This window comes from Chiloscyllium punctatum, chromosome 22, assembly GCF_047496795.1.
Source record: "Chiloscyllium punctatum isolate Juve2018m chromosome 22, sChiPun1.3, whole genome shotgun sequence".
In the NCBI taxonomy this organism is placed as follows: domain Eukaryota; kingdom Metazoa; phylum Chordata; class Chondrichthyes; order Orectolobiformes; family Hemiscylliidae; genus Chiloscyllium; species Chiloscyllium punctatum.
Window position 1 is genome coordinate 54,220,897 of NC_092760.1, and position 16,579 is coordinate 54,237,475.

At 38.7% G+C, this 16,579-nt stretch overlaps 1 protein-coding gene across 7 annotated transcripts in view; it reads right to left on the reverse strand.

The window, feature by feature from the left end:
• Positions 1–16,579, reverse strand: part of tub (TUB bipartite transcription factor) — a 413,149-nt gene that overhangs the window by 44,923 nt on the left and 351,647 nt on the right. For 5 of the 7 annotated variants that reach the window (XM_072592345.1, XM_072592346.1, XM_072592348.1 and 2 more), the window contains exon 4: positions 15,195–15,332. The exons of 1 other annotated variant lie outside the window; for it this stretch is intronic. In XM_072592345.1, the coding sequence (XP_072448446.1) occupies positions 15,195–15,332 (138 nt within the window). The remainder of the gene's footprint in view (positions 1–15,194; positions 15,333–16,579) is intronic. One more of the 7 variants, XM_072592344.1, reaches the window with a different exon arrangement.

A 16,579-nucleotide genomic window follows, 5' to 3' on the forward strand; every position in this document is an offset into this window, starting at 1 on the left:
CCATTCTTTCACTGTTGCTATGTCAAGATTCTGGAATTCCCTCCCCTAACATCATCATGTGAGTCAACCTACAGCATATGAACTGCAGCAGTTCAAAAAGCAGCTCACCACCTTCTCAAGGGCACTAGTAACAGGCAAGAAATGCTGTCCAGCCAGCAACACCCACATCCCATGAACAAATAAAAAGAAACTCATGTTCTGCAGCAGAGTAATCAATTAGTGCCTCAGAAAAGCTAGATGACAGAGGAAGGCAGATGACGATAGACACTCAAATGTATCAGGCACTCAAAAAACTTGTCAGAAAGTTGGCATTTAATGTCAAGGAGCATGATCACAATTTGAAGCTAATCCTTATGGTGTGAAGTCGCTCAATTTGTGCAAACTAAGTTCACACCGAAATTTAAATCTTGTCCATTACTGTCTAAGTATCATTTTCAATGAGGTACTGAGTGTTAATTACTGTCAATCAACATCTCAGGCACTGAAAATGAATCATCCCGAGTGTGAAGTTTGATTTCTTTCAGGTTTCAATTGCTAGCTGCATTATATTTGTAATATTTTAAAATGTTTGTTCACTTTCCCTGTGCGTTTCCTCTTCAACTCTTGCCCTGTTTGCTTCATAGTCTTTCAACCTGATTTGTAATAAGATACGCAGTTGCTCACCTTGTCCAAAAGTCTGATTTTCTGACTTCATCATTATCAGGTTCACATTCAGAACTTGTCTTGTTAAAAACTGAAAAAGCTAAATGTGCAGGGGCAAGTCTAACATGTTTTAGAGTCACTTCTTTATCAAATTATTTTCTATTATATATGAGCTTTCAAAAGCCAGGGTGTACTTAGCTGTTCATTACAGACGTAATTGTTTTTGTGCTTTTGTTATAGTCACTGCACTCCTGTGGTTTACTGTTTTCAAGGACATAATAGTACACTATACTAAGGCTTCTTCATTTTTTTCTCCATTTTATTAATAGGAGAGGCAACAAAGCAACTTTAGCCATCCCAGCCCACTTTCTGTGTTTCACAAATAATATAGAAGAACTTTGTTTGAGGTATTTGATTATTCCTTGCTATATCTTACCAATTGTGTGAAGCAAATGTGAAATTAACTGCATAATAAGAAATCTAATCAGTCTTCTGTCAATCAACACAGCAGGATAATACTAAAGTAAAATATTGATGAGCCCGTGCAGATGAAGTACACAAATCCTGTTCAGTTTCATTTTCGAAAAAATATTCTAGTAATATCTCTCAACAAAATAATAAGATTTTAGTCAAATATTTTCATGCAGCATCATTAACTTCTGCATATCTCCCACCACAATGTGGCTTCCCTAATATTTACTCTTTTGAAACTCAAAAGCAGCTTTAATCATGTTTATGGAAATGGCTACTCTTTATCAGCCTGCTCAGTTATTGCCATTGTGGTGTAATAAAGCTTTATAATTACTCTTAATCATTTCCTTCCACAGGTATCTTAAATACAGTTTGTAACTTAATTTCTCATTGGTAACAATGGTCAAATTCTGTTATGAAGATGGTTTGATAGGCCAAGATGAAACATTCTGTGCCTTAAATGTGGGAGCAAGCATTTTCAGTGGTGACTGTCTCTGTCCCTGTCAACAAGAAAGCTCATTGGATCAAGCTCAGTCAGCGTGTCGTAAGCTGACCAGTAAGCTTCTCAATGAAATACAGACCATTGATACTGAAACCCCATCTCGCCATAAACTGCTATTTCAACCCCTCAAATCATTGCAGCCTTCAGGGAATCCAATACCAAGAAGGTAAGTCTTTTTCTTCTGGGTATCATGATGAGAAGGAGGTCAGAGGGTTGGCAGCAAGGGTAGGTTTGGCTTTCAGTATCTACTCTAATATCCACATTCCTGACCTCAATAGGTTACAGAATAGAGTAAATGGAGTGCCCCTCTCAACGTAACAGACAGATTGCCCTGGTTTCCCAGTTAAGATACCAACCACTTTTCTCATCTGCTGGAAAGGCAAATAATTGGGCCATTGATGGGTTGACAGCCTTAAGTGGCTATTCATTGGCTACTTGAGGGACTTAATTGGTGGCAAGTTGAGATGGTCCCCAGTAGATTTCCTTAACTAGCACTTAATTGCTGAGGTAGTGAGAAGGGTCTGAATTTGTTCCGCCAGAGCTAATCCACCCAATTATTTGCCCTTCTCATCATCTCCAGCAAGAGGAACATTGTGCCCATAATATTTGTAGGTTTATAGCTACTGCCAGGTTTTTGTTGAAAATGGAAGAACGGTTTCTTTTCATTAGCACCTTAGTTTTCTGTATACTTTTCCCATGCTGATGGTAAATTACCAACAAAGGCACTTGTGAGAGAAAATTTCTATTTCAGTTTGGTAGAACCTCATCTTAAATAAAAATTACTTTTGAATAGGTTTACCATGATTCTGAATTATTTAATCCTTCTTGTATCTATCAATTAACTTTTCCTTGAAATTCTGCGATTATAAGCATATTTCTGTGAGAATATTAGGTGCTAGAAAACCAGAGCTGTTTAAAGGGCAACAAAATTATGCTACTCATTTTGCATCACCAGAAAAACTGATATTTTCCCTGGGACATAAGAGAACTGTAATCTTTTGTGTTATAGGGTGGAAGATAATTAGAACAGGACACACAGGTGGAAACATTGGTACGTTCACTGAGCTGGGAAGTTGATTTACAGATGTTTCATCCCCTATTTGGTGACATCTTCAGTGCTTTGGAGCCTCCTGTGAAGTGCTGCTGTACTGTGTCTTCTGGAATTTATTTGGTTCCATTACTACAGCTTCCAGTTACCGGTCCCGGTTGTTCATTGTAGTGGCCGGTCGATTGGGCCAACATCAATGTGCTTGTTGATAGAGTCCATGGATAAGTGTCATGCTTCTAGAAATTCTCTAGCTGCCCTCTGTTTGGTTTGTCCTATTATTGTTGTGTTGTTCCAGTTGAATCTGTGGTCCCTGTCATCTGTGTGTATGGCTATTAGGGACAGCTGGTTGTGGCGTTAAGTGGCTGGTTAGTGTTCATGGATGCGAATTGTTACTTGTCTGGCTGTTTGCCCTATATAGTATTTTGTCCAATTTTTGCAGGAATCTTGTGAATTACATTAGATGATGGGTCTTGGTGAGTTTTAGTCTGAGTTTGGCTGGCGATTTATGGGCTGTCATGAGTCCCAGTGGTTGGAGAAGTCTGGCTGTCAGTTCCGAGACATTTTTTATCATTTGCAAGACTAACATAATTTATAGGATTCCATGTGAATACTACATGAAACACTATAAAGGACAAACAGGCAAACAATGAGCAATCCGCATCCATGATCACCAACTAGCAACTAAACGCCATGACCTGCTGTCTCCCATAGCCATACACAGACATGACAAAGACCACACATTCAACTGGGAAAACACAAATGATCATAGGACAAGCTAATTAGAGGACAGCCAGAGAATTTCTAGAAGCATGGAACTCAGCCACGGACTCCATCAACAAGCACATAGACTTAGACCCAATATACCGACCACTACAATGAACTACCGAAACTGGCAACCAGAGGCAGCTGAAATGGAACCAAATAAATTCCATAAGTATGGCAGTGCTTCACAGAAGGCTCCAAAGCACTGAAGATTCACCTAGACAGGGGACAAAACGTCTACAAATCAACTTCCCAGCTCAGTGAACACACCCACAACCATGACAACCGGCACCCAAGCTACAAACCTTGAACACAGGTGAAAAGTTTTTGTAAGATGTTTTTATATATGGATGTATTCATTCATCCTTTTATAGGAACACCTATTGCCTTTATGTTTACAAATACTTTGTTTTTTATATTCATAGAATTCAATAGAAAATGGGCAGCAACTTGGGAAGTATGAGAAGAACAGCAGACTGGAACATAAACAATTGCTCTGTAGTCAATAAAACAATACAAGTATAAACATGCTGCATCACAAATGTTTTATTTATTCTTTATTCATGGGATATGAACATCGCTGGGCAAGTTACCATTTATTACCTACCCCAAGAGGGCAGTTGAGAGTGAACCTCATTGCTGTGGGTCTGGAGTCACATGTAGGCCAGACTAGGTGAGGATGGCAGATTTCCTCCCCCAAAAGGCAGTAGTAAACTAGGTGGGTTTTTGTGACAATCAATGGTTTTCTCATGGTCATCATTAGGCTAGCTTTTTATTCCAGATTTATATTGAATTCAAACTTCGCCATCTGCTAAAGTGGGATTCAGACTCGTATCCCCAGGACATGAGCCTGGGTTTCTGGGATTACTACTCCAGTGACAATGCCATGACAGCACTATCTCTTATACCTTAGTACAATACATGGGGCTGACTGATCAAGTAATGATGGAATTATTGTCAGCAATTAGTCTGAATGAGAAATCCTTCATTGACAGATTTGTGGCATTCTTGTACCTCTTTGATTGCTCAGGAAGCCCAGTAGTATGAGTTTAGTAGAAGAGCCACAGCAAAGCCTGTCTCTTTAACAAATGATTTCCACAACACACTCTGATCCTCACTGGCATTTGAGGGTCACTTGAAATGCCATTTCACCTTCTTCATTGTTTTCGGATTCTATGGGTGACATTTTATCTTATTCAAATCCATTCAATTGCGCAGAACTAAATTCAGGCCCTGCCACATTTGAAGAATACAGCACATAGAGAATATGAGCAATTGTAGGCCATTCAGCCCTTTGATCCTGCTCTGCTATCTAAACTGATCATGGCTGATCCTCCATCCCGCACAATCGTAGATCCCTTGATATCTGAGTTCATACAAATCTAACAACCATTGGAAAAATATATTTAAAGATTAAGAATTTCAAAGTTTGACAAATGTTTTAGTGGAGAAATATTTCAGTGGGTGGCACGGTGGCACAGTGGTTAGCTCTGCTGCCTCACAGCGCCAGAGAACTGGGTTCAATTCCCGCCTCAGGAGACTCTCTGTGTGGAGTTTGCACATTCTCCCCATGTCTGCATGGGTTTCCTCCGGGTGCTCCGGTTTCCTCCCACAATCCAAAAATGTGCAGGTTAGGTAAATTGGCCATGCTAAATTGCCCGTAGTGTTAGGTGAAGGGGTAAATATAGGGGAATGGGTCTGGGTGGGTGGCGGGTCGGTGTGGACTTGTTAGACCGAACAGCCTGTTTCCACGCTGTAAGTAATTAAAATCTCTCCTGATCTCAGTCTGAAATGGCTGAATCCCTTATATTGACACATGCCCCTCTTGTTCTAAATACCCCAAACTGGGGAAACATTCCCCTAGCATCTGTTGTGCCAATCCCCAACTGGTGGGAGAATTAGAGAGGACATGAGGAAAAGCTTCTTCATCTAGATAGTGGTGGGTGCTGTGAATGTACCGCCAGTTTGGTGGGTAAGGCAGAAACCTTCAACTTTTTTAAAAGGAGCCTGGATCTACAGCTACAGCTTTGAACCTGGTTAGGCTATGGTCTCACAACTAACGTGTAACATCCATTTACCCATTTACATCCAATTCTTTTTGTAATAAAAGATAATCTTCCATTAGCCTTCTTAATCACTTGCTGTGTTTCATGCACTGACACCCATATGCTAAAAAAGCCAGCAAAAGACTCTCAGAGATTTAGTAAAGATTTATTGTTGATCTCTGGTTTAATACAAGCATCAGTTGCCACCTCTCTCATCTGAACCCGTTGCTTGTGCAGAACACAGTCCTCATTGGAGAAGAACTCCGCTTTCTTTCAATAAACCAAAGTGCTAATTTAAAAAAAAATCACACACAGCAGGGACACAATAATAACTAAACACCAAGAAAAAAATAAATAGGGGAAGTAAAGGGGTTGGATAAGAATTAAATCAAAAGGGGAAATAATGTATCCCAGCCACCACAGTGTCACACATCCTGAAAAAACCCAGCTATTTTACGCAAATCACTTGTAAATTGCCAATATTAAACAATTCACGATTAACAATGTGGGTTGACCATGGTTTGACCATTAACAAATATGGTTTGAAGGGACTTGCAGCACAGTTGCAGTGTGCCTACCCAGGAATAAAATCTCTGAACATGTTGATTAGAAATATCTTAACAAATAGAGTCATAGATAGAGTCATAGAGATGTACAGCATGGAAACAGACCCTTCAGTCCAACCCGTCCATGCCAACCAGATATCCCAACCGAATCTGGTCCCTGCTAGCACCCGGCCCATATCCCTCCAAACCCTTCTTATTCATATACCCATCCAAATGCCTCTTAAATGTTGCAATTGTACCAGCCTCCGCCACACACCCTCTGCGTGAAAAGGTTGCCTCTTAGGTCTTTTTTATATCTTTCCCCTCTCACCCTAAACCTATGCCCTCTAGTTCTGGACTCCCAGACTCCAGGGAAAAGACTTTGTCTATTTATCCTATCCATGCCCCTCATAATTTTGTAAACCTCTATAAGGTCACCCCTCAGCCTCCGACACTCCAGGGAAAACAGCCACATCCTATTCAACCTCTCCCTGTAGCTCAGATCCTCCAACCCAGAAAATGCTGCCCACTAGAGAAAATGCAAAGAACACAGCTCTTTTTTACAATTCAGGGATGGTGTTACACACCTCTCGACTTTTTATTTTCACACCACAACATTACCTGTGCTACTCATTAAAAAATCAATTTCCCAGTGTAAAAGCAAATGTAGGGGAGGCTGGGAAGAGATGGAGGGAAAGAATTCAGCCCTTTTTATTTCCCTTCTTACATCCAGAGATGTTTCTATGTACTACTGGGTGGCTTTTTTCCACACCAACATTAAACTTAATTTTTTCTTTCTTTTGCTCCACCGCAAAGTCATCATTGTCTCTAAGTAATGACCAACTTATATGCAAAGCCCATAAGGGCAGTGCAAGGACAATAAAAGTGAGAGAAAGTAGGGAGAGTGGGAGGCAACTAAATCAAAATGGGATTGGAGGAGAAATAAGGCACATGATCCCCCACAGGAAAATAAAACAACTGGGAATGCTGGAGATCTGAAACAAAAACAGAAACTGCTGGGAAAACTGAGCAGGTCTGGCAGCATCCGTGGAGAGAAAGCAGAGTTAATATTTTGAGTCTGATCACTTCTTCTGACCTGGATTCTCACAGAGAGTCACCAGACACAAAATGTTAACTCCGCTTTCTTCCTAATGATGCTGCTAAACCTGCTGAGTTTCTCCAGCAATTTCTGTTTTTTGTTTCCCATCCCTTACAGTGCCAACTTCTCTCTAAAGGCATCAAGAGAATTGAGGGACATCCCATGATTTTTCTCCAAGGAATCCCAGATGTAAATGTAGCAGCGAAAGAGGAGGAACTCAGCTTTCAAACGTGAAGTTCAACAGGTATGAATTGCTCTCATTGAACACTGAAACTGTTCTGTTTAAGGCTTAAAGGGACCTGATTTTTAACTCTGACACAGTATTTGCAGCCTCTAAAGACCATACCTTTTTATTTTCCGTAGTTCTTACTGTGGACTGAAATGGAAAAAGAACTTTTAAAACCAAAGATTGTTCAGGGATTGCTGCATGTTTCAAAAGCAAGTAACTTGATATGAATTGTAAGAGCTCCGTCGACACAAATGTTGTTCAAGCAGTTGTTTAAGTGTATTTTGCAGACAAGCTGGAACCAAGGCTGTATGCAAATAGAGGTTCAACAAGCAACAATTGGTCTGTGGACTAGTGATCAATCTTAGATAACAAAGGCCTTCAGCCTGCCAACAACAATGTGTCTGTTTCCAAGGTTGCTGACCAGCCCCATCAAATCCCCACATGCCCAGCAGCTGTGTCTGTTCTCTGTCATAAAAAATATTTAAAGCATGAAGATAGTTTAGTTTTCCTTCAGCAACTTCTGTAATCCGTGACTTTTAATTAACAAGTCAGAGTCTTTTACAATCAACCATCCTGTGCCTCTGCAAACCATAAAGGAAGATTGAGGAGCAGTGTTCTAACCAGCATAAGACTGGTTCTTGGCAAATCTTATGACTAGGGACCAATGGACTGCATTCCAAGTCTTTATATCTGTTCATTACAGGCATTTTATTTGCTGTATACAAGCTGGAGTTTATAAGCAGAGGTTTGAGTTTTAATGAGTGGCGTTATATGCCAACAGTTCATAATTGTTAACCTACATTTGTAATAAATAGTGATTCTTAAAAAGTGAATGAATGCCTCCTTAGAGTAAACATGACTATAGTTGTGTGCTATGAATATGAAGAACAGGTGGAATAAATTTTGCGAGTGTATGTGCATGCACGCGCATTTGTGTGTGTGTGTGTGTGTGTGTGTGTGTGTATAAAGTATCTTTGATGCTGTTGCTGATATTTCAACCTGTGGTACATAATCAGATTCATATATCTCATGATAATGTAAATGAACACATGACTCTGACATCAGAAAGAGTAGACTCCAGTTTCAAGTGAGCATGAGAAATAAGAAGTCTTAGACACACCCCTATGGAGCTGGTATTTGAGAACCGACTATGTTTATAGGAGTGTTAAGGTATATAAGAAGTTGAAGAGCCTTACTTAGATATAAGGGGCAAGCAGCCTTAGGAGCAGTGTCTGTATGAACACCCACAGCTCAGGGATATTCCAACAGGTGCACATAATGTGCACCTAAGTGTTTGGCTTAGAAGACAAGGTAAGTCAATTGCTCCAACCAGTGTGCTATCTTAATGATGTTTGAATGTGATTAAACAAACTTAATGATTTATTCCTGACAGTGAGGGAGTTGTCTTCTGAGGAAAGATTCAGCAGATTGGGCTTATTCTCATTGGAGTTCACAATTACAAATACCCACTGGAGTTAAGAGCAATGAGATCTTAATGAAACAGATAAGATTCTGAAGGGGTTTGACATTTCAGATGTTCACCCATTAAGAAATTCAGGTTTTGCTACCGAAGTGGATAAGCTGACCTTTCTCCATATTGTATTCTATCTGCCATATTTGGGCCACTCACTAAGTCTCTCCAAGTCTCCTTGAAGCATGTTTGCAGTGTTGTCACAATTCACAGTTCCACCAGTTGTTGCATCATTTGAAAACTTGGAAATATTACATTTAATCCCCATATCCAAATGTTTAATGTAGATTATGAATAATGGGGCCCGTGCAGTTATCCTTGTGGTACCCCAACCATGCAGAGCTTGTCAACCAATTTTTCCATTTTTCTGTTTTCTGTTTGATAACCAGCTCTTAATCCACATCAATTTATTCCGTCAATTTCATGTGCCTTATTTTGGTTATGAACTTTTTGTGTAGGACCTCATCCAATGCTTTTTGAAAATCTAAATATACCACAGCCACTTGCATTCTGTTAGTTACAACCTCATGTCTCCTACCAGGACTGCAGTTCTCTGTTTTCTCTCTCTCCTGTTTATGTTTGCCATCTTCCAGTCTGCAGAAACCCTTCCAGAATCTATAGAAGTTTGAAAAAGGACCAGCTACTACCTTTCCAGCCATTTCTTTCAATAGGCTAGGAAATAGATAATCAGGTCTAAGGGATTTATCTACTTTAAGTCTCAGTAACTGCACAAGTACTATTTCTTAAGAAATACCCATATCTGTCAATATCATCACCTCAATTGTGTTATCAACAGCTTTAACTGACATCTTATACTTGTGCCTTTTAATTCACATGGGTCATTCGATTTTATATGTTTATGATATGATGCAAATGAAGAATTATCAAAACAGAGTGTTATAAAGAAGAGCACAAAATTAATTAAAATATTACCATTTATCAGGTTGGCCCTGTGGGGCAAAAATGAAATTAATTCCCTCTCATATGGGACCAAGAAACTCTAAATTTAAACCAACTTCTTAACAGCAAATTAATTAAAGTGAAAACTGGACAGACATTTCTTTTCTTGATCAGAAGGACTGGACACAATTTTTTGTTTCTATCAATACATTCAACTAAAGACAACAGTTTAGAATAGCTATATTGTAAATACAATAATTTTTAAAGGGCGAGATGAAAAAAATGTTGTATATAACAAGGCCCACATATAATAGAACTGATATGCCAATACCTACTGTGTAAATGGTATTAAATTGGTACTTAGTGCTAAGGAAGCATTCCAGCAAGAAAAGACTACACAGTTGATTAAGCCTGTTTTTGTCAACATATTGTCAACCATATAATCGTTTTGTAAACCATTATAAATCCTCCTTCTTTATGTAATCTCTTGATGGTGGCAGTTAGCACACAAAAAACATTCATGAAGAGGAAATCGGATCCAACCTGTGCTTCATCCCCACCAGTCCCCCACCCCCACCCTAGTGAGGAAAAAGTGAGGAAAAATTAAAAGGGAAAATTCCAGGAATTACATGATTCCAGAATACGTGACTCCTATAGGAGGAAAAGCTGTGTTCTAATTCCATCCATAAACATTTGAAAAGTATGTTGTTTTTGAATGTATATCTGATTTTTTCTAGAGTAACTGGAGCAAATCTTCCCTAAGTGTTCCTGAGAGTATTTGATCACTCATGTTTATGCTGATTCTATTACTTACAATTTTATGTCTACAATTCATTCAATGCTAAATAAAAACTGAACAAACTGCGGATGCCGTAAATCAGAAACAGAAACACAAATTGCTGGAAAAGCTCAGCAGGCATTGTAGCACCTGTGGGAAGAAATCAGAGTTAACATTTCCAGTTGAATGACCCTTCCTCAGAACCTTCCTGTGATTTCTCTGCACAGATGCTACCAGATCTGTTGAGTTTTTCCAGCTATTTCTGCTTTTTTTTTCCATTCAATGTTTTTGTTAATTGGCATGCTATTGATTATTTTTGACAGGTCAGTAATATCAATTTAATTGCTCTGGACTGTAAGAAAATTCTGTTTTAGATGAACCAAACTTGCTTTAACAGTATTCAACTGAATTAAAATTGCTTTGAAGACTTGTCTTTCTAAACCTGAATCTTAGTTCATTCAAATAATTCAGTTTCAATAAGTAAACATCAGTTGTAATGTGCCCCTTGAAAGTGGTTAATTGAGGAAATATCAGGCAAATGAGGTCCATGTCTATGTATCTGGCAAGATATTTTTCAAAGCTGAAAATGTGTTGTTGGAAAAGCGCAGCAGGTCAGGCAGCATCCAAGGAGCAGGAGAATCGACGTTTCAGGCATGAGCCCTTCTTCAGGAATCCTGAAGAAGGGTTCATGCCCGAAACGTCGATTCTCCTGCTCCTTGGATGCTGCCTGACCTGCTGCGCTTTTCCAGCAACACATTTTCAGCTCTGATCTCCAGCATCTGCAGTCCTCACTTTCTCCTAGAAGATATTTTTCAAGAACTGTTGTGTTTACCAAGCATAGAACCAGGGAATATTGTCTGTCAAAATCAATTAATATCTGAAAGATCTAATGTGTCAAAGTTCAAAGAAATCCTGCAAAATTTCTAGATAACATTCAATCTGCTCGACTCTGCCCTGAATGTCTCAACTGCAACTTGAGAAAAGCACCCTTTGCTGCATCGGGGTGACTTTTCCAAATTTCTTATGTGAGCCAACCTTTGGCTTCTCAGAATGGTATCAATTAGTGCCAAATTTCACCTCAGTGACTGTGACTACCTGTGTCTATAATGGAGGGGAAAAGGTTGATATGGAATAGACAGTGAACTGACAGTCTCTGTTCAATTCATTACATCCACCTCTTGCCCACCTTTTCATCACAGGCAACCTTAAGCAAGATTAGAATCTTATTTTATCATCATTAAACACTCAGGTTTCCAACTCATTTAACCTTCTTGCCTAATTTTTCGGGTTTTTACCACCTGAAAAATAAAAATGCCAGTTTGGGGTTTTATAAATATTATAATTTTTTTGGTTTAGAGACCATCGATGTCTTTACTTTCTCCAAAAAGACTCAATATTTTGTCTATCCTTGCCTATCTTACCTGACATGTTAATATGTCTTTTTCTTGCCATTTGTGAGCTCACATGCTAAATTCGTTGGATAACCTCAAATTTTCTCCAGGGTAGTTTTTACTTCTATTGCAAGATCACAGGGATGGACGATCAATAAAAATAATTGAACGATTAGTGTGAGCTCTCTCACAGATCAACTTTGATTTTTGTCACAATGAATTCAGGCATTAGTGTGTTCAGATAAATACAGGCCTTCTGTTTTTTCACATTTGCGGCCATGAGAAAGAAGCTAAAAAAGATCAGCTCCAGCAGAAAATTAGCAGAAGACTTTCCATATCAGATGGTTATTTCTTTTCCCAATGTCAGAAAACTCTTAATAGAACTTAGAGTTTTCAGCAGGAAAATGCGATTATACTGTGTGAGTTTCAAGTAATGGCCATTTACAATACTTCTGGAGTACATTTCTTACAATACAGACATGCAACAACATTACACATTGGGTACATGCAGTAAGACTCTATAAGTACATCACTTTTTAATTTTATTGCAAAATGGTTCACAACCAACTAAAATTTGTTCACAACCATCAATCAAGTGTTAACTTCTAAAACCTTTACAAAACATTTTTATTTATTGAGGAGAAAATCTGTCCAAGGTCATATATTTGCTAAGAATTAATCACTTTAAATGTTTGATGAATGTTCCAATTTGTTAATGTTTAAAACGATATATCCAATTTATTTTGGGGAGAAAATTATTTTGGCAAAAGTGATGATCCTATTCAGTATTGAAAAGTAATTAAACTGTCGATTAACACTCCACGGACCACTGGAGCATTTGCTGCTCTGTATTCCTTCACGGTAGAACTTATTTCTCAAACCAGAATGGATTATTGGGACGATAATGAAACAGGCTCACATTTTAATCAAACTCCAGGCCATTCAATTGTCAGAAAGGCTGTCAAAGAGAGCAAGGTGACAAATGATAAATTGCACTAAAGCAGAAGCTCCAATTTTAAACTAATACAATTGGCAGGAATGCTTGACCCAGCTGCCAATATGATAACAGACTTCACAGTTCTACCCTCAAAACAGCCACCCAACCCAAATCTCTAGAGTCGTAGAGATATACAGCACAGAAACAGACCCTGCAATCCGACTTGTCCATGTTGATCAGATATCCTAAATTAATCTAGTCTCATTTGCCAGCATTTGGCCCATATTCCTCTAAACTCTTCCTACTCATATGCCCACCTATATGCCTTTTAAATATTGTCAATGTACCAGCCTCCACCACCTCCTCTGGCAGCTCATTCCATACATGCATTACCCTCTGCATGAAAATTTGCCTTTTCAGTCCCTTTTAAATCTTTCTCCTCTCACCTTGAACCTATGCCCTCTGGTTTTGGACTTCCCTACCCTGGGGGAAAGACCTTGGCTATTCACCCTATCTATGCCCCTCATAATTTTATGAGCCTCTATAAGATCACCCCTCACTCTCTGATGCTGCAGGGAAAATAGCCCCAACCTGTTCAGCCTCTCCGTATAGCTCAAACCCTCCAAACCTGACAAAATCCTTGTAAATCTTTTCTGAACCCTTTCAATGTTCACAACATCTTTCCTAATCCAGGGAGACCAGAAATGAATGCAGTAGCCTAGCTGATGTGCTGAACAGCTGCAACATAACCTCTCTACTTCTATACCAGTTAAGCTAAAATTGGAGTTGATGTCAGTGCTTTCAAGGAGTCTGTGAGCATTGAATCATCCGCTAATTGGAAGCATCATCATTTGAAATTTTTTTCATCAATTACAATTGTACACACCATGGAAGATAAACCTAGTTTTTAGGATGAAGTCAGAGGAAACTGAAAAGCAGAACAAAAGTTACATCTGTTCTTTGTGCAAGAAAGCAAATTTCCTGCAGAACTGTATGCGGCAAATCTTGTCTTTTGAATGAATGACCAATGCAGCCAGTGATTTTGAAGTTCTGACATGATTTACAATTCACTGCTAAAGCAGCAAGGTACCAAACAGAGATCCTAAATGAGCTGGCAGGATTTTGTCTCAAGGCCAATTTGCAGGGATTAATGGTTAATTTTGGTTAGTAAGCAAACAGAAAATGACCTCACTGTTTCTGACACAATCCCATAAGCAGCCAATTTATCCATTTAGTTTGAATGTTTTTAAGCTTCATATGATACTCGTTATAAGATCTGAGTGTCTTGGAAACTTAGGAACATCAGCAATTATCATATACACTCAGGTAAAACTGAGATTTTGAGGCCAAATCTTTAGGTGAAAAGTTATAAGTTCACTTTTACATAAGTAACATATTGCAGCAGCTCAAACTACTTTGTTGCTGGCCACGGTGCTGAATTTGCAGTCCCAACTACAGTAATTACTGGCATTTCCAGTGTCTCAATCAGAAAACAGCAATTGTGAAAAAAACTAATTAGACTGCTTCAATCAATCCTGCTCCATAGATAAGTACAAGACTTTGAAAATGGAGAATTTTTGGGCCAAACATCAGGGCTTGACTTATACAACATATGAAAACCTAACCATTTTGGCTCTTTCCCAAAATCAATCATTACTTCAGTATATATGATATGCTCAGGGTTTGATTTTGATTAGGCTGCCTGATAGAGATCGTAAACAATTACACAAGAGCTATCTTCTATTATTATTTCAATTGTTCAAGTTACCCTATCTTTTTCTGCTGAATGCAGAGATCTCTATGGCTCTATAATGCCACTGGTTGAATGGTGAAAGAGAAACATCTGATATAGGGATGAGGCATAACCCAGCAAGTAACCTAATCACAACAAAAAACAGACATCATACCACTGCCCCCACATCTGGAACCAAACACTGTAATTTTGTGATGAACTTGAGAAACAACAAATTTGCTCAATGAAGTTTGCTCTTCTAGAACTTCAACTATGCCATTGCAAACTTTGGTCCCATCAAATTGAATGCAGTTCATTATCTTTGTTTCTCGTATCTTACAAATTATCCTAAATGTTTAACCCACTAAGTAAAATGGTATTAATAACAGCAATGTTTATTTGCTCCTATCCCTGCCTATCTTACACAGACTGGAAGTAAGCCATCATTCTCAGTGTGAATCTGAGATTTTGATGATTGTGCAGCAATTCTAAGTACATGCTTTAAAGGTACCATCTTCTCCAACTGTAAATGTAAGGAAACATTAAGGGAAATTCACTACGGTATATTTCTGCACTAAAGGTAGGCATGCTTTTTAACGGAGAGACAGTTGGTCTCCATGCATTTCTCTGTAATGAGCTGACCTTTCGGTTTCGCCTTTTTCTCCTTCTTGAGGCTGGCAGCTTGTGAACCTGCAGCTGAGGACTTTGATTTTTTAGTAGGCTTTGGAGCTTGCACATCTGTTACAACCTTTACATCCTCATGTTCGGCTTCTTGGACTGCTGCGTTAAATATATGGATGAAAGAGAGAAAGAGAGATAAGAAGAAACAGAAAGAGCAGAAATAAGAATAAAGTGGAGGGAAATCATTCAGAGAAAAAGCAAAACAATGCAACATTTTTAATAGGCTATAGCTAAAGAAGAAATGTGTATTTCAAACCATATTTCTCCTTTATAATCAGAGGGCATGAAAGAATATCTTGTAAAAGGCACAAAGCAATCATGTATTACGTTTATTCCATTACAATTAAGTTTATTCACCCAGATGTAACAAAGCTGCTTGTCTTTTATTGTACCCAGCTCAATATTTTCCTGAAACATGTATTTGGGATGATATCCCTATCCAAATGATTAAAGATCCTGAAACATTTTTATTTAAAAGTTAAAAGTCCAAAAGTAATTACAACTTGGAAATAAACAATGTAGAAACACTTCTCAAGGTTCTTTATCAGGCAAAAATAAAAATTAAACCAAAGGAGAAGATATTAAGAATGAGAGTTGTGTTTAAGCAGGTCTGAAGAGAGAGAATGGATTTAGGCCCAGAATTCCAAAATATGAGGCCGCAGTGACTGCAAGTTGAGTAAAAGTTATGGAGGGTGGAATCAAAGGAATAGAGAGTCAGAAGGGGTTTGCAATGTTGAGTGAGGTTACAAAGATAGGCAAAATCAAGGATGGCAATTTTTGATTGGAAGTATCAGGAGTTGGGCTAGTAGTGCGGGTGGAAGAAAAGTGCAATTGATGAATGGGACTCAATGCAGGGAGAGTGGGATAGAGGCAGCAGAGATTTGGAGGCTGCAAGGAATTGCAATAATCAAGTCTGAAGGCAACAAAGGCTTAAATACTGATTCCAACAAAAGGTGAACTTTGATATGTGAAGAGGTAGATGATGTTGGAGAGTTGGATGTAGATTGTTGTGATATAGAAATTATGTAGTCATAAACTCAGTGCTAGATTCAAAAAGACACCATGACAAACATTGGATCAAGACAATGGCTGAGGAGAGGAAGATGAAGTTGGTTGTAAGTGCACAAAATGTAGAAGCAACCAAAACAATGATTCTCTCCATCATTAACTGGCAGAAATTGCAGTTTTTTCAGGACTAGATGCAGGAGAGATTGTCAGGCAACACAGTGTAGTTGTTGAGATACATAGTACATAGTGGAGCTTGATATCATTCTGAAGCGAATTCATTGTTGATTGACGGCACCACCAAAGTTTGGCAGATAGTTAGAGGAACAATGAAGGATCAA